Here is a 24,854-nt window from a genome sequence, read left to right on the forward strand (position 1 = left end):
AGTCTCACTAGCTACTTTCCAAGTGCTCAATGCGACTAGTCACTACTGAATTCCACAGTGAAGCTCTAGGGTATAAATGTGATTTTCCAACACTAGGTATTTGCCTAAATATTTGGTTGTAAAGAGGTAAAAAGACAGCTAACTGATCAAACCGAGAAAGAGGAACACACTTAAAAAAAAAACCCCAAAACAAATGACAATGACAAATCCATCTCATTTAATCTGTTAGCTAACGGCCAGCCCTCCAACTTCCCTCAAGGAATGTTAATATTTTTGTTTTTACCCGTAACAAAATATTTCTACTTTGGAAAGTGATCTTTTCCCCTGCCCAGTAAATACCCAATGTTTGGGGCCAAAGCTGTTTTAACTGGCTTTGTCCACAGCCAGGATCCCTGAAGGCACCAACACAACAATGAATTAAAGCTTCACAGATATCAAAGGTAGTTTCGTCTTTGGCTTAGATGGCTGGAGGCCTGACTCAATCTCAAATTGAACACTGATTCCTGAAAGCTTGAAGGGGTTTGAAAGAAAATTGCCTGTAGGCAAAACTATCAAGCTCTCACAACCCTCAAATCATCCTCTAAGCAAAATCCTTTTAAGTGTCCATCAGCTTTATAAATCTAATTGCTTTGGGAAATTAAGATTTTTAAAAAATTGTTCCAGCCTTTCATTAAGGCTCATAACTACTATCATGAGAGAGAGGTAATGAGATCTTCTGGATGATTGGTGAGTCCCTCACGACTAGAGTACAACGTCTGAAGAGCATAGGACAATGTCTACCTCTTTCAATGGATACCGAATAAACACAAAGTTTAAAACAAAGAAGAAGAAAGATTCCTGGAGACTTATAAATTACCTCACTGCATTTACAGCATGGTGATAATTAACATTAGCTCAGCCACCTTGCCAGTAACAACAAGTACAAATTTTATTATTCACTTGCAAAATCTGAGTTTATAGCAACAACCAGTAGCCTTTCAAGAATTATTTAGTAAATAACTAGTGTTTACAAAATACTTTTTTCACTGTATTTTGAGACCTGGACCTTGGCAGGGATTAGCTAAGCAGCAGAAAAATGATTTATCTTGCTGTTTAGTGAACTACATTTAGAGTTCAGCCAATTTCTGGATATGGTCGGAATAAAATGCCAAGGTAGCAAGGCCCACTTCCCTTCAAAGGCCATTTAGTTTTCTTACTTTCAAAAATGAAAGTATCCTGGCATTGCATTTATTTGGATAGAGGTTGCAGCAGTGTAGGTCAGCCACTCATACACGCTTGAACAAACAACCATTGCATCTTCAAATTCAAATTTTTAGGGAGAGTAAAACCCTAAGTGGAGAGCAAGCAGGGAGACACTACCACCCAGCCAGACAGATTCGTGATTGGAGGGATAGATGGGATGGTGGATGTTGCAGTCTCCTCCTCTTCCACCCACACTGCACCTCAGGGTGTTGTCCAGTCTACACAGAAATATCACTGGCTTCCAGACTCGCCTGGCTGCTCCAACCAGCTACTCACCGCTGTGCCATGAAGGGTCTTCCTGCGTGCAGAGCCCTCAGGTGGTGTTACAAAGAGTTTTGGTCGATCCATCGGATTTCTAGAGTGTGCAGCTTTGTAGGGCATGGTGATGGGGCTGCAAGATGCTGAACGAGGACAAATGGGGATAACTAGGATGTAGGTGATTGGTTTTACACAAAAGAGTGCCAGAGGAGCAGGTGAAGAAAGCCAAAAGCAGGTTCAGGAAAAGGAGCAAAGCAGAGACAGAGAGAAAAGCAGGGAGAAGATATTATTACCTAAAGGTGCCCAGAACCATCATTCTCAACTCTCCTCACAGTCCTATAAGTTTATGATGTGCCCCAAAGGAAGGCATGTCCAAGTGAAAATTCTGGAATATATTCTTAGTTATTTGGCTAGTTAAATAATGATTAAAGATATCGATGTAATCCAATACTTATGGAGAGCAATAGCCTTATATTCCTACAAATTGATGGTTCTGGTAAAATGCTACATCAGTGATATAAGATAATTTTTATATGAAGATTGATTTATAATCAGTTTCTCTTAATTAGCTTTAAGATGGAACAGAAGGTGGAAAGAGAGGAAGCGTGCAAGCAGACAAGAAAGATATACTACCACTATTTCAGGATTCAAGCTCAACAGCCAGTGGGGGGAAAAAGCAACTGAATTTAAAAAAATATTAAATGACCAAGTCTTACCAGGTGTTAAGACTTGTTACAAGGATAGCAATAATTTCTAGAAAAAATTCGGTGTTTTATCCATTTAAAGGCAAACCAAATGTGTGCTTCTGGATTTTCCCAAAAGCCAAGGCATTTGATGGTTTATAGCAGCAGCAGCAGAACATATGGGGAGATGGGATATAACTTTTTAAAATGGTGAATAGAACATAAATATGTTAGAGTTACAAAAAATAAGACTGAATCATGAATAGCTTTTACAGTTTTACTCAAGACGAAATCTTTTTTTTTGAAAAACCATAGTTTCTGGCCATTCACCTTCAAAGGAACAGTGTCATTAATCAAGTTATTCTGAGCAACAATAAAATTCATGTAACACTACACAGGTATCAAGAGTATAGGCACTAAGGTTCCAAGGTCCATTTTCATATCTCATTCAGAAATCTTGTTTTCCACCAAAACTAAGACAATTGAACATGACCACTGAGGAGAATACTATGTATTTTGACTGGGATATAAAATGACTTTACCCAACCCAAGCTGTTGTGGCAACCTTTTAAAGAGATCATTATGCTAGCTAAACGGTATTAATAAATTAAAAGCTCAAAGTTTCACAAGTCAAATTTGGAGTAATCTTAATTTCAGGATTATAGAGTTTAAAAAAATATTTGCTACTTTGGTTTAACCTACAGACATGTGTTCTCTTTACTCATGTGTTCTCTTTCATTAAATGCCCTGTAGTATCTTTTGGTTATCACTGGATGGTTAAGGCAGTGAATAGATTGGAAACTGCATCCTCCTTTTCCATCATCTGCAAACAGAATTCTGTTTCTTCAGGATAAATTAAAACATTCTGCATTCCCTCAATTCTCCTTAAAAGAATATGTGTGTCTTACTGGAGAACTGACATAAAGCTTAATGGTGATGGAAGTATTTGTATAGTGAGGAAGATCCTCTTGTCATTTTGCTTGCTGTAATCACAGGGAAAACTACTTGAAAATAATCTTTTCTCAAGTGCCATAACCAGGCATTTGTGTTTCCCAGACAAGAAAGAGTTCATTAATACAAAACTCTTCCAAGCCTAGCAAATGCATTTAAGGCATAACATCCAGACACAAGGCACTTCTGGGGATTAATGACCAGGAGGAGGGATACTCACTGCCCAGGGCCCAGCCAGAGGCCATTAACCTTTGCTCAAAGAGCCAGAAAGTCTAGAAAACAGCCTGCTGAGGCCATGGGTCTGACACTGAAAAAGGAATGAAGCACAGAAATATTTCTTTTTCTTCTAGTGGAATATAACAATTTCATGAGGTCTCCATGGAACATTTCCTGAGACCATACAGGATGTAAGCCAATCTCATCATGCCTTTTGGTTTATTCTTTATTTTAGTGTTGAGGTCATATCAAATACGAGTTGAAAATATCTTAAAACTTATCTACTGTAGGTTATACTAAAAAATCCTCAAATTTAATTGTCCCAGGTACATCTTCTGGCTAAAATAAACATTATAAATTCCTTCTAAGGGTACTAAATTTCATGGAATTTTTGCTGTTCTGAACAGCAACTACTGAAAAACTTGAAACCTTCAAATCAGTTATTTGAATCATCTTGTCCTTCTGAAGAAATAGTAAGAGCAATGTATAGTAGTTTTTTCCCAAAATACCCTCCATATCCCAAATAGTTTAATTAAACACGAACATTCTCTCACAGCAGTGTCTTTGAAAAAGTCTTCCACAGTATCTGTATTTCTTTTTACTCTTGGTAATAAGTATGCATTAATTTAACTCATTCAAGATTCACTATACAAAATAATGTGTGCAGAAGCTGGCCGGTTAGCTCAGTTGGTTATAATGTGGTGCTGATAACACCAAGGTCCAGGATTCTTCAATCCCTATACCACCCAGCCAAAAAAAAAAGAATAAACCTGTATAACAGGATATGAAAATTCATTTACTGAGGGCCTACTATGTGTAGGTGCTATTCTAAGTATTTTCATTTATTTAATCTTGAGCTCTGACAGTCACATGTATTTTGAATGTTCTGGACAAAAAAAAAAAAGGGCAAGAAAAAGTCAACCCAAAGCAGTAGTTGCATATGAGAGGCCTGAGACTCAGATTTCCAATTCTTGGATGCTCGATTGCTTACTTGCTCAGAGAGTTTGTATTCAGTGAACATCCTATGGGTAAGGGTGGCTGTTTTAATATGCTAACTCTGAATGTAGGTTACCCTCTTGCCAAAGGCCATTGGGAATAAGATGAAATCAAGGGACAACACTAAAATGGAGATAAGAAAGAATAATCAAGGAGAGTAGATGTAAAAATATGTGATAAAAAAGTATCTCTGAAAAGACAACTGGAAGAGATGTTTACATATATAATTTCAAATGGAAATTAAAAAAAGAAAAATGAGTTTTGGTCCATTAAACATGAGCTGTTTCAATGCAATAGGTAACAGCAACCTAGAGAATGTATCAATGAAACAGGCAACTCAAACGCAGAGTATGCATCGTTTCACACTAAAATAAATTACAGAAATGCATCAATTTGTGAAAAGGAGAATGGAAAAGTTGCAAAGTAAAACAGAGCCACTTTGCAGATAAAAAGCACCTTGATTGAGCACAATGAAGAAGTAAGGGGGAAGATGTGCAAGTAGAATGGGTGGAAAATGAGGAAATGGTGTTGGAAAGGACTAGAGAAAGAGTGAAAGAATTGGCAAAAGTTAGTGATGACAGAAATAGCAAAGAAGGACAATTTCTATCTGTGAGGCAGTCCATTAGCACAATGCAACATACGATGTGGAGATTCAGAAACCTAATAGCCATATACTACTGAGATCCTAGGAAGTAGGACTGAGGAGCAGTTTTAAAGGTTTTTCAACTAGCTAGACATGAGGAAAAACTTTCATGACTTGTATAGAAGTATGAAATTCATAGGCATAAAAAATAAACTATCTTCAGATAAGCTGTTTTCAGATACAACATGACAGCTCTGTTAGGATTCGCTTTACAGAATACACAGAACATAGTGGTCTAGCTAGCTAATCACAACTGTACAAGAAGCATCACTCGGGATGCTGAGGATGAAGGAGTAGGCACATTTAAGATCCAGTCCATCTGTTTCCTAAGTGGCTCTGGTTAAAGTCACTTATTGTCATTGCACCTGGTTTCCGTAAGAAGATGGTGGGGATGGCCACATGTGTTTTCTTGACTGTCTCTCAGGGGTACTATGAGAAACAGGGTTGAAACTCAGTAGCTCAATGGGCACCATAGATGAAAGACACCATACAAACTACAAGAATGATGATTTTTGTAAAGTGGGTTAATGAGCATGAAGAGGCTTGCAGAGGCAAAGCATTTGTAAAGGGAACTTTATGAAGATGGTATGCAATTTCCTAAGTACCAAAGATGAGGTCTGGTAGACTGGTTACATAGATACACCAATCATTCCGAAGATAATTGGAGAAACCTAAATCAACTCACCATGGGAGAAACGTTACCAAAAGCTCTGCACTAACTTACTAAATTGGCTCATTCAGTCATGTTTTGCATTTCAAAAAAGTAGAAGAGTTACAACTAATTAAAATAACCAGAGCTAGGCATGTTTTACATATTTTCAAAGAATGTAACAATTAAGTACACTATAATTAGCCTTCTCCTCAAGTCTTGGAGTTGGAAGGGTGCTCTTCCTGGATTACATATAAAAGACTGGTGCAGGCAGGGTAGTTAACTAGTCCACAGCCATGTTAAGGAACTCTAAGCTTAAATAATAAGTGTGTGCTTTGATTTTATTCCCATGTCCACTTATTAGTATTAAATATTAAATTATTTCTACCTTTGATCACCTGCTCAGATACAGAGGCCCAAATAAAGGAGGTAAAGGATACTTTTTGTGGGGATGTTATGAACAGACAAAAGCATCTGAAGCCACCTGATCATGGGAAGGGGCTGCGTCTGTCTGCCTGGTGTCTGTTTTGTTGAGGCGAGTGCTGACAGGAAACCAACACCAACACACATTTCCACCCAGAGAAGAGAGAAGTGCACACTAGGAAAAACTGAGATGTGATGAGATGAACATTGGTGCCTCACACATGCTTCGAAAGGAGGACTTTACCTCACCAGGAAAGTTCCACCTTAATGGATTTACCTGCTTCTCCAGACAAGGCGGCTGTGCTTTTACTTCTGGCCAGGAACGAATGTGTGGGCGTCAGGAGTCTGTTAACAACGCTGCTCTCCCATGGGCTGAGCTGCAGGCGGCGAGCTAAACGTCACCACATAAGCAAGATGTTAGAAGCATTCTTTCCAGGGTCAAGAGGGCGCAGAATGTCATACCTATCGCTTCCATACGCTGGGCCTTCAAGGGAGACCAGGCTCTCCGCAGAGTCGGCCAAGAGTCACAGCAACAGGAACCCTGCCCAAAGGGAGCAGTGATTCCATAATGTTGCCTTTCTTCAAGATGTTAAAGTTGTGGCAGGCTCTAAATTAGTTATATAGTCACAGATTTTGCTAACCATCCTTCCTTAGTAGTGGACAGGTAATAAAACAGAAATGTCATTTCAACTACAGATTTGGCATGTATCTATAACTCCAGGGCATACGTGTCTGATGGGCATGGGGTGGGTTGATGGCACACATCTCAGCCAAAGGGCTTCCTAAGTACCTTGAATAATACTCCCCAATGGAGGCGTTGGCAGGCTAATGGAAGACTGGATTTATATGAAAGACAGAAAGGGCCCCCATTAAATTATGCTAGATCTCCATGAAATGCTGCTTGGGCAAATGGAGGTGGGGCAAAAATTGGATATAATAAAATGAAAGAATACACTCATGCAAAGTTCTGTATGGGATTTTTTTTTTTTTTTTTTTGGACCTATTTAACAAGCCAGGCTCTTTTAGGTTCCTGTTTTGGCAACAATGTAAATATTTTGGCAGAATGAGACTAAGCCTGAAGCAAGATAAAATTAAACAGAAAAGCCAAAATCCAGTATAAACATAATCTTGGAGATTACTAGTAGGTGCCTGAAGAAACTAGAAAATAAATTTAAAATAATGCAGTGATGTATGGTCCCAAACTACAATAGGGCTTGGCAAGGCCACTTAGGAAATACATGCAATTATAAATTAATCACTTTGCTTACATTGTGATCGCCTTCCAGTGATAGCCTATGAAAACATAGAAGCTATTTTCCAAAAATACCAGTTAAGGAAGCTTGTAAAATCCTACAAATATCACTAAATTAAACTTATCACATGCTGCTATTTTAGAATATGCTCCTAAGTCACCTATAAAAGTCTTTAAAACTCTCTAAACCTGATAAGGCCACTGTTTTGGTTTTTTTTGTTGTTGTTGTTGTTTTAGTGGCTAGCCAGAATGGGGCTCTGAGCCTGTGCCCTTGGTGTCATAAGGCTGCACTCTAACTAACTGAGCTAACTGGCCAGACTTTGACAAGGCTGCTTCTGTTCTGCTACACAAACAGCAGGTGTGAGTCCCCACTGCCTCTGCAGTGGGTGTTCTTATAACAATCTTGCACATGTCATATTTTAAAGGACTGTCATTTAAATTCTATAAAATTAGTTTTAGTTAATAAAAGCCACATATCGAAAAATATTTTAATACAAAATATTTGCTCTTATTTGGTACTTCCAAAAAGTACCTTAATTATCTGACTTTAAAGAGTAGCTATTTGATCAAGGCTCTGGTGAATTTAAGAACAAGTGAAACATTTATTAGATTTTCTGTTTATTAGCAGAGTCTTCGTGGTTAAATTAAACATTATCTGACATTAAGACGTTAATAAAAACTACTGCAATAGTTATAGAAAGCACCATGGGATAACTACTATAAAAACTATAAAAACTACTGTATGGCAGTATGAGTATAGTAACAATGAGTATAACAGAATGTAACACAATTTAAAATTACAACACATTGATAGAATAAAATCAAGTGGGGAAAAAGTAATTAGGATCAACTGACAATCTCCAGTGGAACTGTATTTTCAATAGATGAGAAAGGGGAGAAAGGGAAGAGAGATGACTGTTTCCTTTCCTTAGGGAAACTGTAGGATGACTGTGGCTTAGAAATGCAGGGAAGAGTTATCATTGAAAAGATAACTCTCTTTTCTTTTCTCCTTTAAGAAGTTCAATTACTTCATTTCTACAAGTCTTTAAGGCATCCACCAAAGAATTTGCCTCAAATGAAGATCATTAAAAACCCACTTTAATTTGCATGTAAAACAAATTCAAAAAGATTTGTTTTATACCTCCTGACATTGTATACGAAGGATTTTGCTAGGAGAAACATGTTTCAACTCCTACCACATTCAACTGTGCCCTGACCAAGACAGATATCTTCCATAAGAAAACTGGTTAGTAAAGGAGAGTTTAGTTCATTGTTTTTGTTTTGTTTTGTTTCACCTAGAGTACCTTGAGTTTAAGTTGGAAAAGCTGAAGGAAGATGTATTAACTTTCATGGGACAATTCTATGCTACTAATCCTATTTAAGCACTTAAAAAAAATGAGATAAGGACAGTTCCTGTGATAGACCACCCAAAGGGGGGAGGAAAACTCAAAGGCCTCTAGAGGCCATGCAGGTTAACAGAGATAAGTGACCTTGGCTAAACATTATGGATATCTGCACTACCTACCAGTTCCTCTTGTAGGCATGAAATCACTATTCGGTTTCAGGTAATGGGTGCCATACAGAAATCAGGCAAGAATCAGATCCTGATTTTTTTATTAGAAGCAGAAAATCTAGATGTTATATGAAACCTTCCATATTTTAAATGTTGGCAATTAATTCAAACTAAAACAATTACAAAAAACACTGCTCATGTAAAATAGAACAAATCTATGGGCAGAATTCAATTTGGAGTCCACCACAGTGTGCCCTGATATCGATTTTAGGGAAAAAAATGTATTGACTAATTTTAAGCAAAGATTAGGCAACTTCATTCTTACTCTTCTCCCTATTGCTCTTTCTTCAGAGAAGGCTGGTTAAGCAGGGAGCTTAAAGATAATACTATGCATTTTTAATGCAACATTCTCTCTGTTGCAGCAATTATAGAAACCTTTAATAATCGAGGTTTCCTTTAACCCAGGCAATTTTATTGGTGCATGTAGCATCATATTCAGATATAATAACCAAAATATTTTAAAACTGGTAGGGCACAGGGACAGAGCTAATGACTGGCCTCCATTAGCTTTGGAAGGCTGAGGAAGTTGCTATTTACCAAGTGATATGGAAATATTTCAGTATTTTTTATAATCAGTGAGCTGTTTAGATGCATTCCAGCTGAATGTTAGCCCTGATGGTATCAGAGCCTCAATTTAATATCAGTTTTAAGGCCTAGGCCATAGGACTGAGAAAACTCAATCTAGTAATGATATATTAACAAATGTTAGCAGATTTGTCTATAAAAGCCTCTAATTTAATAATCCGATACGAATGCTTTCTAATGAGATAATAAGGCATAACAAACACTTAAAAACAGCAGAAAAGAAAATAAACTGAATTACTTAAATTTCTAAGTTAGAGAAATTCAAATTCAGAAGAATTTCTTTTCTTACTAAAAGGCCTAAGCCTCTCACTACCCTATTGATGATTTTGCCTATCTTAAAAAAAAAAAAAAAATTTGCCTTGGACTGTATGGGAGCTCTGTTGAGGCTGAACTGGCCTATTAGACGAGGAATTGGTTCACGGTTCTTTTCATAAAGGGACAAAGAAGCAGAACTCTCAAATTTAGTGCTCTTGTCCCTGTCCTATTAGTCCAGCTTAGTATTCAATTTTCTAGGCTTGCACTATGATTCAAGGGGCAGTCTCCTTGCTCCAGCTATGAATTGGTTATTGAACTTCCTTTCACCCCAGTATCCTAACTCTCCACTTCTAACCTTACCAAGGGAAGAATGCTCGGAGTCAGAGTTGAGCTAAGGAAAGAAAGAACTGAGGATGCAGTGAGCAGCTGGTGATCTTTGTTCTAGTCCCTCATCTGCAACAATTAGCCTGTAGGATATTAAGTTAGGTTCTTGACCTCTTAGGGACTCTATAACCCCAACTGGAGTAGAGGATCCATCCAACAGATCTTTCTCAGTTCTAAGATCATATTATTTCATATCCAATTAAGGACTATCATGCAGAGTCCATAAAACATCTTATAATTGATACAGACGATTTAGCATTGTCATTCCACAGTAGTGTGGACAGGATACTGGTTCAGCTTAGTGCCCATCTACTCACTTCCACCCTCACCCTAATTTCAGCCATGGGACTGTAGGAGGCAGTAAGCAAGGTATAACTTAAAAGTACTATAAAATCCTAATCGTAGTTTGTCTCAGACTCAGGTTCACAAAAGTATAAAATTAAAGTGCTAAGTGACAAATTCCAAAGAAAATTGAACAAACAACTGTAAGTACAGCATTTACATGCTATATTTTATCTCATATTAAGGGAATAGGTTTGAAAATAAAGAAATATAATTCATAATACTTTAACATATGAAAGGCCCCTAATTTGACTATATGTCTCATATCAATGATTTAGACAAATTAGGTTAAAAAAGGAATGGTTTTGGTTGAAAGGCAAGAATAGGAAGTTGTTCAAACATTTACTGCTTTAAGAGATTAGTCATAAATAACATCAACACTCACATAATATTGTACATTACAATGACACCATAACAACTTTTATACAATACAAAATATACAAATACACATACGCACATACAGGACGTGCACACATTAAATTCTTTTTAAAGTTTATAAACACCGAAACTTTCCCAATCAGTTTCTTAATAAAGTACTCAAAGTAACTATAATTTGTTACTTTTAAAGAGTATGTGCTTTTATATTGCACAATAATTCTTTGGTTTTATTTAAAATCATCTTAGTTATGTAAAACAAGTAGCTTATCTTAAAAGCTTGATTTTTCTGTCTATAATATATGTAAAATAAAACTTTTACTTTATAAACAACTCAACATTCATGTACTGTAAATCCATGGAATGAATAAAACTCAAAATGCAAATAAGATGTTAACTGGAGGACTATGATTATTAAACTTTTCAGAAGGTTGTAATGATGATGATATTCTTGAAGATGGCCAAATCCCTCAAGAGTAAATGAATGAACACAGAAAAACGAATCACACACATAAGAAACGCAGTTAGAAATGTTTGGTTAAATGAGAAATACATTGACAAAATAAAATCTACCAACATGAATCACTTAAAGTTTTTTTTTTTTTTTTTTTAGAAAGGTGGAGCCTGGAATTCCCAAAGTACAGATGAAAAGCCAAAGACAATATGATTAAAGTAAAAGAAATGTTCGTAACAAAGATTATTTGCATGTTGGTGGATAAGTGGGTGATTTCTGGAGCTGTAAACTCATTTACTAAAAAGTTGAGAGGAGCACCGCTTTCGTCACTGCTAAATGCAACCATTCAGCCAAGTTCTAAAATGAGAAATGCTCTTGTCGCAAGGAAAATGCTGCTCAGCCGTTTATTGCTTTTTTACTCTGAAGTTTTTTTCTTCCTATTTAAGAAACGTAGGGAAAGCAACTTCAGATGCTTATTTTTATCTGTAAACACCCAGAAAAAAAAGCATTAGGTATATAACAGAACACTTTTTTTGTTTTCCTTTTGACTGTACCTCTATCTGGAGAATTTAGTAAAGTTGCAGATGAGGAGGAGAGCCGCTTGCTAATGACGGGATCAACATGTTTCGAAAGATTCATGGTGGAAACTGACCGCCTGTCTGGATCTAAAACAAATGGAGATAATGCTAATTGACAGCCAGCATGCAGGAGTGCAATGTCCTAGTTTACTGATGGAAGGAAAAACTAGGATTGGATGCTTTCAGCTCTATTTCTAGATCTTTCATGATAGCACAGTTTTCTAAGTGGACATTTTATAGGTAACTTAAAGGCTAGAAATAAAATTCATACTTTTATGGGACAGAATAAATACTCAGTTTACCAGCTGTCAGCCATGGAAATTCTAGGATATTGTTATAATACAAGTGGAGGAAGACAAAAGGAAGGCCAGGGAAGGGCTCCTGAAATAATGGAGGCGGATTATGAAACAAAGAGAGGACCATAAAACTGAATGCCTTCATCATTTCCAAAAGTAGGAAGAACAGGGACGGCCACTGCTGGTAAAATAGAATGCCAGTACTGGAATAAAAAGAACACTGGGCTCTGTGTATTTGCTGATAACTTTGCTTATAGAGTAATTATACCCAGGGCATTAAAGTTCATTACAGAAGAGTAGATTTTTTTAAAAAAAAGAAAGAAAAACGAACACTCTAAGTGTGGAAAGGATGGCCACTACAACCTTTCTTTTTTAAACATCTACTAATAACTACAGCTCTGTGCCTATGAGTTTAGGGTGGCTTACAAATATAGAATCAGTGCACAAACTTGCCCAACAAAACTGACAGCAATATAAAATCATAATTCTTTATAAGTTTAGGAATAATATCATTGTTCATCCTGCAGTAATTTTAGAATAATTTCTAAATTTCAAATTAGAAGGGAAATAGCCATATAAAAGGCCAAAATCAGCTCTGGTAGTTTATGGGTACAGTGGAACCAAGTTGTAATCATGCTCATTAGAATAAATAATGTTCCCTGAATAAAACTGCATATAATGAGTCTAAAAATCTCATTATTATATTTACCTAGGAGGCAGGTGGATGTTCTGGTCTATAATAGCCAAAGTTAAAGGCGTTTTGTAGTATTTTGTTTTATTTTCTATTGTTAGCTGCTTATAAAACCAAAACAAAAATATTCAGTTCCCAGTGGTCTAACTAACCTTGGCAGTAAAAATTTTGCAGTGAACTTTTTCCCACAGAATAACCACTTTTGACTATTATTTATAGTGCACTGGTAATAAGCAAATCTTCCATTAACATCAGACATTTCTATCTTCAACTGGGATTCATTTTTATTTTATTTTATTTTTTGGGGGGGGATTCATTTTTATGGTTGAAACAATTTTATTATTTTTAAAAAAGACCACTTTTGTGACTTACATTTATACTTAACTGATGGACTTTCAGGGCAATCCTAACATAAAGAAAAAGATTTAGGGTAAAACATCAAAAGGAACATCCTAATAATGAAATGAGAGGTACAGAACACCAGGAAGGATAACAAATGTCATTTCCAGATGATTTTACAGCAATACATTTTCTGATATTGCTTTACATATTAGGCTTTAGTTGGGGGAAAATTGTGTCTACATGCAGGCCTGTCTTTAGGCAGATGTTCCATAGGTTATTAAAAAATTTAGTTCTATTTCAGAGTAAGTGGGAAAATGAGCTAGACTAGGTAGGTCTTCCCATCCAAAAAAAAAAACAAAACAAAACTGGGAATAGTAAAACATCTAAATCTGCCAAAGGTGGTTAAAATTATAGAGGTATAACAAGAATTTGTTATATTATTTAAAACATGAGATAATTTTTACTTATTTTATTTTTTATTTTTTTGGTAGCTGGGTGGTATGGGGATCTGAACCCCTGACCTTAGTATTATAACACTGAGTTCTAACCAGAGATAGGTTTTATTAATTTCTTTTTCCCACTGAACAATACACAAATTCACAAAAAGATTTATGAGGAAACAGTTTTAAAGTATAAAGTTTTACAGACCAGTGCTAGTTAATGTGTGAGCAGTTGGACAAGACACTAATTTTAACATAGACAGTTTCTAAGATCTGTTTGTTGCTCAGCAAACATCGAATGGGTACCCATCATACGTCAGGTATTGTGAAGTAAAGGGTATCCAAAATGAATAAGACTGGTTCCCACTCTCAAGATCACAGAAGATCATATACTGATCTTTGAGAATTTAGGCAAATTCTAATTACTTTCAAACAAACTTCTCTCTTCTAGTATACTAGCAATTTTCTCTAATTCACAGCCCTTATAAAAATGGATTTTATCCAACAACTTAAAAATGCAACACTGGTTTCTCTTGTTTTGAGTGGCAGTAATAAAAGTCACATATTAAACTCTGAGCATGGAAGCAAAGAATTAAGGCTGAACAACTTTACTTCCCCTCATAAATGTTTGCCAATCTGTAACAGAGTACATTTCTGCCACATACATGTAAAGAATAAAGCGAAGTGAAAGAAAAATAAGGTTATAAACATATATGCCATAACAGCTTTTCTGCATGGATTGTACTCATATGATATAAAACTACCCCTAGAATGAAACATCACATATGATCACATATGATCCTTAAACTACTCCTAGAATGAAACATCACATATGATCACATATGATCCTTATGATCACAGTTGATATGTGCTCTATCAAATACCACTGGGTCATGGAGAGCCAAGAAAAAAAAATGCTTTTGAATTTGGTTCACTGCCATAAGAAAGAAAGTTGTGTTGATACTCTTTAGATTTCTTTATAATAAAGGGTTTATAGACGATACATAGAATGTTAGGGATAAAGGAGAACAGAGCAAACAAACAAACAAAAATCCATAGTAGTTTAGATTAAAACTAAAAGTTGCAACCGCAGTATTGATTAGGGGGAAAAGAAGCTGAACTGGATGTGCTTTGATCCCAGGTCAGTTTTTAGCTGAAAAACATCTTTTAAAGGGTTTATCCAAACTGATCAAAGATGTAATTATGTTATTTCAACACCTTTAAGTCACCTGAGTCACACTACCACACTTAAGAAACACTGTGCCGATCCCAGATCTAGGTCTATGCAATAGGATATTAAGCATGCATTATGACTAAGGTGGTGATGGTTTAGCTATTGACGAACTGGCCCTAGGCTTGAGGTGCTAGCTACAGGGCAGGCAATCAGCAATCACAGCGATGTCTGTACCAGATTTTCTAGTACCACCAAAAGTTGTCAAGTGGTGGTCCAGGCCTGCTAAATCGAGAAAGGTGAATGATGATTCAACAAAACCACCTGGGAACAGAATGTAAGACAATGATTTTTCAAAGTAAATTAAAAAAAAGTTAACTGGACTCAAACAAATGAAAAAGAACTCACACACTATGTATAATTCAAGGTGTATTGAATTTACAGTACAAAAATAAAGCCTTTCACTAGGTCCAAATTTCAGTATGGTTTTATGCCCATTCAAGAAGAAAGAAATAGCTTAGACATCTACAACTATTTCTAGCTTATGAAACCTGCATATTTTCTTACAGAGCATTAGTGTTGCATTGCTGACTTTAGGGTCAGAATACACAATATGGATTTTATATTTTGATTTTGCTTATAGTACTAATTTCACTCTTACTATGATTCTTCCAGAGAAAAATCTAAAACTGATTAACTAAAATATGGTTAACATATTCTATAATCCTGAAACCCTTATGAAAGTGAATTACTAAAATAATATAGAGTTGAAACTAGCATGTTTATTTAGAAACACTATGAAAGTGAATTACTAAAATAATATAGAGTTGAAACTAGCATGTTTATTTAGAAACACTATGTAAATTTCTCTCTTTAAGGAATTCTGCAACACAGACGAAGCCTGTGTTAAGGGAAAGAGAATCTTATCTTCTTATCTCCATCACCCTCTTATCCTCAAACAATGGAGTTTAATTGTAGTTTAATTATTTAAGGAGGATTTTTGTTTTGCAAACATAGATTTAGAAAAATGAAGCAAATGCACTTTTACTGTCCTGGAAAAAGGGGGCAGATTTTGAAAGTGGTCACTGTCTCTTTACCTGCACTGTGGATGCTGGAGCTCCCATGCATGGGGCCGCCCCATGACCACCGGTTATACTTCTGTCTTGGCTTCTGGCTCCTTTCCATTGTACGCCGTACAACAGCTTCATGGCGTTCCTTACATGGAACAGAGGAGCCAATGATTAGATCCAACCTGTTTGTTTGAAGCTTCTTCAACGTGGGGCAGAGTGGAGTGAGGGCTACTACTGACATTTCCACCTTGCTACTCCTAATCTACTTCCTAATGTCTACACCTTATCTTAAGGCAGGAATAATAACAATATGGGAGGTTATTAAAACCATTAGGGCCCAGTTCATAAAGCCCTTGGTGTATAGCAGGCACTCAAATAAATGACCCTTACTACCGGTGTGTGATGCTTTCATCAACACACATAAACACGGCGCAGGTGTTAGCTTAAATTGATGCTTAACACACATGGTACTGTTTTCAAAAACTGGAGTTGATAATATGAGAATATGGGTAATTCTGACCCCATGACTTATTGAATTGTACAACCTCATGTAACTTACCTACTCTGGGTCTAAATTTCCATTTTTGAAAAAACTGATAAATAAAACCCAAGGGTTGAGTAAGGGTTAAATGAGATACTCTATGTGAAAATGTTGGTAAATGGTAAAGCCCTACAGAAACCCAGTTACTTGGAGTGGTCTCACTACTTCTGTCTGGACGAATTGAACATTAATAAGTCATAGGTTTTGACCACAGAAATGGGCTTTTAAAGTTTCTGTGGCAATGATAATATGAGCCCATTCTCTACCTGCCTACCACACTCCCACCTCCCTAGAATGGTGGCTACTGTAAAACTGATTACTCCACAACCACTGTGCTGTGTGCATCCTGGCACCTGAGTGGAAAGTTTCACAGGAAGTCTGCTGTGTTTCTGAAATAGAGGAACCTCGACATTCTGCCCCGGGGGGCGTGTCACCTTGTCTTCCTCCAGCCTCTGCCTTCGCTTTTCCTCCACAGCAGCCCTCCTCCGCTCCTCCTTCAGCCTCTGCTCCTCCAACTTCTTCTTCCGTTCCTCCAGGTGCTTTTCATAGTACTGCCTGGCTCGCTCTTCTTTTTCTAACCAGATGATTTCTCTTGCAGCTTCAGGGAGAAAAATAGAGGGTAATCAAATACAGGTAGGTTTAAAACTTGAATAGGTAGGGCTGTATTAAGTGGTCCACAGTTCACAAACATGGATTCTTTCACTTTGGATTAACCAAGCATGGTCTTTGCTTTCCTCAAATTTCTGGGAAAAAAAGTACTATTGTTAATTTTTTAGCATAATTTGATATGCTAACAATGAAGTTGAAGATAACACACTGAATCCTACTCTTTGGGAACCCATACAGCCCCCTAGTTTGGTACAGAATAAGGCATAAAACCAAATGCTCTCATCTCAATATAAACCACATGCTCTGTCTCAATCCTGATATGATGTCTCAATCCATCATATTGATATGATGTCCTCAAAATCAATAGTACCATCTGTCTGTCTTTTTAAAAAAAATTATATATATATATATACATATATATATATTTTTTCATTATGTCTCTGTCTTTTTTAAAAATGTGAGTTCTTCCAGCCTGTGATTACATTTCTTTCAACACAGCATTGGTTCGCCGTAAGTATTCACAAAAATTTGGGGAGAAAGTAATTCATTGATAAGAGATGTATAAAATGCCCCCCAGGTATATCACACTGAGTCAGTCAAGCGAGGTGAAGGACCACCTAACCAGTGTCCTGTGTCTGAGGAGCTCACACTCCAGTTAGATAAAAGACAACCCTATTGAAAGCTGAATTTTTTATATAATGCATGTTCCTTCCTCATTTTAGGAGAAAATATGTCCCACAAAGCTATTTTCTTTAATGTGATGCTTCTTTCAGCTGTGGTAATCAATATAGTTATTAACACTGTAGGCAAAAGTGTCCAAACAAAACTTAGAGCATACACCTCACTGAAGATGCTACACAGCATATAAATTAAAATGTTACCCTTTAAGAGAAAACGTGGAAATTTGGAACATTTCAGTTTCCTCTAAATCTTTAATATTAAAGATTCTGCATTTCTGATACCATTAAATCTTTCCAAAGTTAATTAGCTATGTTTGTATGTATGTGTGTATTTTGGGGCAGCTGTTTTGTATGTATGTGTGTATTTTGATAACACCTGGACCTTGGTGTTATCAGCCCCATGCTCTAGCCAAATGAGCTAACCAGCCAAAGTTAGTCATTTGAGGAGATAAATCTACTGAACCATATCTGAATTGCCTTCTTTAGTGGAAGGAAAGGGACAAGGACAAATTCCAGGTGTGCCTGTCCTTCTGGTATCACTCAGGGTGGTGTGTGGAGAGAACTGGGACTGGCACTCCAAAGCTCTGCTGCTAACGGGTACTGAGACCTCAGACAAGTCCAAGTGGAATTCAGTTTTCTCTTGCCTAAAATTAGGAAATTGATTTTCAAGGTTCATACCAATTTTAAAAGCCCATTATCCTAAAGAAATTCTCAGGCCCAAGATAAAAATTTACTTCAAGAGAAAGCACATAGTATGTGCTCAATAAATATTTACTGAATGACTAAAGCCACCATGAGAACACACTTTAAAAGTTAACAAAGAACCTAATTCTGACACTTTAAGACAAACCTAGTTTGATCACATGCGCTCATGCTCATAATACCTTTTTTATTTTCTATATAGGAATACCTTACCTGCAGACTTTTAATGATAATATACATTTTAATTGATTAAAAAAGGCAGACTTACATAGATTTTTTCAAAGCTTAAGCAGTACAAAACATTAAAAAGTGACCTGATCATCGTTCTCTAACCTTAGACCCTCTTATATTTTACTTTCATTTTTTAAAACAAATACTATGCCACAGTATACCTACTATTCTGCATGTTGCTTTTTTCACTTAAAATATATCTTAGAGATCGTTCCACATCAACACGAGACATGAATCTAACAATCCTTTTTGATGGCTACATAGTATTTCATTATCTAAGTACCTTATTTTATATAACCAGATACCTATTGATTGATAGTATCTAAGTTGTTTGTAGTATTTTACTAATTCAGACCTTGTGTAACACCACTGTACTATCATAAATCTCCATGCAGATGTATGAGCATATCCACATAAAAGTAGAATTGCTGAATCAAAGGGAATACACATTTTAAATTTTGATAGATATTGATAGATATACTGTCTCTGTGGAGGTCATATCAATTTATACTCCTACCAACAATGTATAAAGGTCAGAGGCAGAAGAAAGAAACAGATTTGTACCCTGAGACCCGTAGATATATGGAATGAAAAATTCATTTCCTAACTTTTAGCCTTCAAACTATATAGTCTTTGACTTTTATATACCTTTTCAAAGAAAATTTCAGATTCTTTGAGAACATTTATGTCCCCAAACATAATATATTCTTTTCCTATAAGAGATCTAGAAGCCAAGAAAATAAGAAATAAAGATGTTTATTAAATATTAAGAAAATATCAAAAAGCTAGTAAGAAAAAATTTGCAAAATAAGAGTTAATCCACAGAATAATTTTTCTTAAATAATGTCTTCATCAGTCTTTCTTGTTCTTGAATATTTGTGACTCTCTATTTCTTCATTAAATTTAAACTCTCCTGATTCCTAAAATCCTGCTTGGCCTTAATATCCTATTTGGCCTTCCTCCTCATTGCTCTCCAAAATAGCCTCTTCATTCTAATTGGATTAGTCTCCTTACTGCACCTCCTAACAAACCATGTTTCTCCCAAATCTCTGCTCCTGTTACTGCCTTGTTGGGAAAGCTGCCATCGTTTTTTATCCAAACTGATCCACCCCTTAGGGCAGTAGTCTCATAGTTGTAACGTACATCAAAATAACCTCTGGAGGAGTGTGTGTATGTGGGGGGTGGGGGGGTGTCTACTTAAAATGGAGATTCCTAGATTCTAATCCTTATATTCAGATTTACTAATTCAAGGATGGGGCCCAGTAATTTGCATTTCTAGTAAAGCTGGAAGGTCATTCTGAGACAAGTGGTCCACAGATGACATCTGGAGAAACACTGCATCTTATGGTCTTCTGTGGAAGCCTCGTCTTTTCCACAGCTCATTGCTGCTACTAGGACATCTACTGCAAACTTTAGCATTTCCTCTATTCTGATTTCTATGTAGCAAAGGCCTTTTTTTTTTTAAACACTCTCCATAGTGCATTTCACAACTTGAACATATCCAAAGGTCTTAATAATTACTTCCTGATTCATTGTGAACTACAGTATTTCTTGATTCATTCCCCCCAAATGTGTGGTCCTGGTTACTTAACCTCCGTATGCCTCAGTCCAATCAGGGTATGTTGTGGTTAACAAGACCTTCCTCATAGATTCACTGCGAGGATTAAAAAGATAAATATACTTAACATAGTTAAGATAGCTCTTTGTACTTAGTAAACATTAAGTAAATATTAGCTACTCTTGTCATCGTCGTCGTCATCATCATCATCATAATTTATAATTTCAGTTCAGAAAATAAAGGTAGTACTTAAGATTGTGCCATAGATCACAACAGGGCTAGACATTATTACAATAATAGTTAGTTTTATCCCAAACAATCTTTTGAAGGAAGAATATTTCTTCATCAATCAAAGTTTTATTGAGTTTCACTTCCATTTTCTACCAGGAAGTAGAGATCCTAATGCAATGCCTTCTTCAAATAATTATCTTTAAATAGTCATACAGAGAATAAGCGAACAATGTTGAAACAGCAAACAACACTTTCTTATTGCAGGGCATGCTGGTAAGTGCTAGAATTATTACTAAGCACAGACCATGCAATCCTTTAAATTGAAGGATACAAAATATTTCAATATTTTAATAAGAATTTTAAGTTAATTTATTCTAAGAGTTTTAGTAATTTACAATATTCCCTTATAGATGGTAAATAATGTCAAGATTGTGTATTTTATCATTAAGAAATGAGAATTTTGGATATAAGACAAAAATGAACAATTGCTATGAATTATGTCCCTCCCCAAATTCACATGTGAAACTGTAACACCAAATGGGACTATATTTGGAAATAGGGCCTTTAGGAAGTAATTAAGGTTAGATGAGGTCATGAGGGTGGAGCCCTAACTGAACAGAATTACTGTCTTTATAAGAAGACACACAAGAGAGCTCCCTCTCATTTTGTGCAAGTATGCTCGGAGGAAAAACCACATGAAGACAAAGCGGCCCTCTGCAAGCCAGGAAGAGAGCCCTCACCAGAAACTGAACCAAATCTTGATGCTGGACTTCCCAGCCTCCAGAACTCAGAGAAAATAAATTCCTGTTGTTTAAGACACCCAGTCTATGGCATTCTGTTACTGCATCCCTAGCAGATTAATGCAATCATCCAGGATGTAAATTATTAACAATCACTTCATTACATAAAGGGGCAGCTCTATTAAAGAATGGTACATCCAAAAAAAGGGATTGTGATATTTTTACTCTTCCAAAGTTATAATTTATCCCTGGACTATAGGATCATAATACAAAATGAAATGAAAACCTACTGTAGCCCCTGAAATACTGGACATTAACAAGTTAGTTCCATCCCTGAACTGTTGCCACCACGATATTTTAATGACACTGTAGCAGTATGTCAGTGCCATACAAAGGGGAAATCCACTATCAATTTGGATTGCATTTAGAAACACACAGTGATTCTTCGTACTAAAAGGAATTTAAAATGAAAAGAAGGGTATCGTGGTGGGTAGAGCATAGTTTCTGACTTCACAAGAACTTGAGTCTACCCCCAGTCCTGTCACTTACCAGCCATGTGCCACCGAACAAGTAATAATTTCTGTGGTCTTGTTTCCTCAAATTACTACAGCACCTTCTTCCTGACAGGGTTGTTGCATGGGCTCACGATAAAACATAAAGCACTTAACATAGTGCCATGGAGTTAATAAATGCAGACAATGACAGTAAATTTTTATGATACACATAATAATTCCTGTCCTATTGCCACAGAGAGCATGCAGCTAACAGGAAGAACACAGGTAGGAAAGACAACTCAGCTAGTGTACCCATGGGCTGGGTGGACCCCAACTCTGCTGAAAATCACATTCAACAATTTAGTGCCTATTCTGGTCCTTCTGAACAGGCTCACACGTGTGTGAATGGAGTATATATTTCACTACCTGATGGAGTTTGGATGTGTTGTCCCCTCCAAAACTCATGTGGAAATTTGATCTCCAACGTGGCAGTGTTGGAAACTGATTGAGTCATGGGAGTGGCTCCCTCATGAATGGATTAATGCTCTTCCTGGGGGAGGGGAGATTAATGAGTGAGTTCTTGCTCTATTAGTTCCTGTAAGAGCCTGTTGCTTAAAAAGACCCTGGCACCTTCTCTCTCTCTCTCTCGCTTCCTTTCTCTTGCTTCCTGTCGCCATGTGATCTGCTTGTACCTGCTGGCTGCTTGCCACTTTCCGCCATTAGTAGAAGCAGCCTGAGGCCCATGCCAGACACAGCTGTCCCAGAATCGTAAGCCAAATAAACCTCTTTCCTTTATAAATTACCCAGTCTCAGGTATTCTGTTATAGCAACACAAGATGGACTAAAACACTGCCCTATGAGAGAAAGAAAAAGGTGGTATTGAGAGAACAGAGCAATGTCATCACTTGACCTTTAAAACATAGAGCCTTTGTCTCAGTTTCATATTAAGACATGGAAGTTTCACTGGTAACACTGGGTACCAGAATAGCCAGTAATATCATGAAGAGTCAGAAACTGACAAGTGATAAGAACATCTGAGTTTGGGTCTTGATTCTGCTACTAATTCTCTGTGAGCTTGAGAAAATTGGCCAACCCCTCATACTTCTAAATTAAAAATAGAGAGTGTACAAAATGATCTCCAAGATTAACTCCCATGACTCAACTTTTTGTTTTTTACCTTTGAGGACATGTGTGGGATTACAATTAGGTTCTCTTTTGTTTTGATTTTGAACGCTAAAATTTTAATCTTTATGTTTTATCTCAATTCTTGTGATTACTACTTAGATTTAAATAAATTTATTTTCATGTTACTACGAACACACTAATCGAATATATGCATTAAATATTTCCTAAAAAAATAAATAAAACCTAACTCATCAATTCTAAGAAAGGGGTTGCTGAATGGAAAAATAAGTGCATCTAAAGATGAAGAAGAAGAAATTTTACATGTCTTACCTTAGAGCATCTGTGTAGGAAATACTAATTAGTTTCATCTAATAGTCAAGAAATGGGAATGAAAAGGTACCCACTAACAGAGTGGAAAAGCACATCACAACTTCCAGATTATTAAGGGGAATCACGGTCTGAAGGGTACTTGAGCTGAACCAACCCCTACCTCTGCATCATTGACCCTGCCCTTCCCATATAAGGAAAAAGAGGAAAACAAAAACAAAGTTTAAAAAATAAGCTTGAGGAAGTAAAATCAAGCCTATTAATTAAGCTTAAGACTTATTCTTTTTTTGGCAGCTGGCCAGTTCAGGGAGCAACCCGGGACCTCTGGTGTTATCAGTGTCATGCTCTAACTAACTGAATTAATTGGCCAGCCCTGCTTAAGACTTTTAGAATGGGCTAAAAGCAAAAACATCCAGCTATGTGTTTAAAGAAAACAAACCTAAAACAAAGTATGAAATAAAGCACAAAAATAAAAAATGAGCAAATATTCAAGGGTTCGATGCCTGTACTGGCCAGTTGTGCTAAAAAAAAAAAAAAAAAAAAAATAGCTCTAGCTATCAGGCAAATGAAAACAAAAATGTAATAAATATGGGACTGTTACTACTAGACAAAATGGAATTGAAGATCGAATGAGGAAAAAGACCCAAAGAAGTTAAATAATGCTCCCAAGATCATACGGAGGTGTTTAGCCTATGCTAAAGTAATGCAGTTTTACTAAAGAGAGCAATGGCTGCCCTTGGAATCTTTTTGTTACTGCCTCAACCCTAATTTACCTTCCCTGCTCATTCTCTTCACCTGGCTGTCTCACTGGGTCCCACTCTGTCGGACCAGGAAGTACAAACGTCCCTCTATCTCTGCTACTCCTTAGCTCAGATGCCTGGAATTAGAGAGGCCTGATGCTTCTAAGTCAGCATATGTGGAATCATAAGACCTGCCATCTTCATTTTTATCACTGTTGGGAAAATAGAGTAATTTAATCAGATCCCCTCACCTTAGGTCTGGTTGGGGGTGGTATGGCGCATTCTTTGTAAATAAGTTGTGTGTGGGTAGAGTTCATGCGCATGTGCAACACCGCAACTTGGCTGGTGTTGACTACCTAGGGCGTCTGCCCGTGCAGCCATGCTCTCAAACCTACAGCTCCAAGGACCTTTTGGCTGGTTACCTAGCTCGGAGACCTGCATGTGAAGGGTTTGTGACCCAGTCTGGACAACAGGCTTGAGGGGTCTGTGAGCTCCAGACTGAGCCCTAGCTCGACAACTGGCCCAGTCAGCAGGATTATGGGCAGGTAAAAGAGCTCGACAATCACCATCGTCATCATGGTGAGATGTCATTAGCTCTTACTTCAAGCTGACACCAAGTGATTTACAGGTATCATCTTCACAGCCACTCTACGAGACAGACACTGCTATTAAACTTATTTTATTACGAGAAGTCTGAGACCCAGAGAAGTGAGGTAACCTGCGATGTCTCACAACAAGTAAGTGGTAGAGCTAGAATCCAAACTCTGGAAACAATGAGCCATTATGCTAAAGATCATGAGCTGGAACACCTCCCTAAGACTAAAGCCCTTTCTACTCCACTCTGGGACAAGTGGGGCACCCAAACGTGAAGGTCATTCTTAGCCTTTATCAGCATCTGTTTACAAGACCTCTTACTTTTCAGGTTTAAAAATCTTTTTATCTTCACCCTTAAAGGCAAAATAAATTGGGGAGAAAAAGATAATGGCTGCTTAGTCACAATGATTCAT

At 36.9% G+C, this 24,854-nt stretch overlaps 1 protein-coding gene across 1 annotated transcript in view; it reads right to left on the reverse strand.

Annotated features, from left to right (window-relative positions):
- The window catches only part of MAP7 (microtubule associated protein 7), a 159,933-nt gene that overhangs the window by 24,383 nt on the left and 110,696 nt on the right, over positions 1 to 24,854 (reverse strand). The window contains exons 4-8 of the mRNA XM_063096798.1: positions 16,845 to 17,008; positions 15,897 to 16,014; positions 11,836 to 11,946; positions 6,339 to 6,452; positions 1,519 to 1,643 (exon numbers count right to left, since the gene is read on the reverse strand). Coding sequence (XP_062952868.1) covers positions 1,519 to 1,643; positions 6,339 to 6,452; positions 11,836 to 11,946; positions 15,897 to 16,014; positions 16,845 to 17,008 — 632 coding nt within the window. The remainder of the gene's footprint in view (positions 1 to 1,518; positions 1,644 to 6,338; positions 6,453 to 11,835; positions 11,947 to 15,896; positions 16,015 to 16,844; positions 17,009 to 24,854) is intronic.

Source organism: Cynocephalus volans, chromosome 5 (genome assembly GCF_027409185.1).
Source record: "Cynocephalus volans isolate mCynVol1 chromosome 5, mCynVol1.pri, whole genome shotgun sequence".
Classification (NCBI taxonomy): domain Eukaryota; kingdom Metazoa; phylum Chordata; class Mammalia; order Dermoptera; family Cynocephalidae; genus Cynocephalus; species Cynocephalus volans.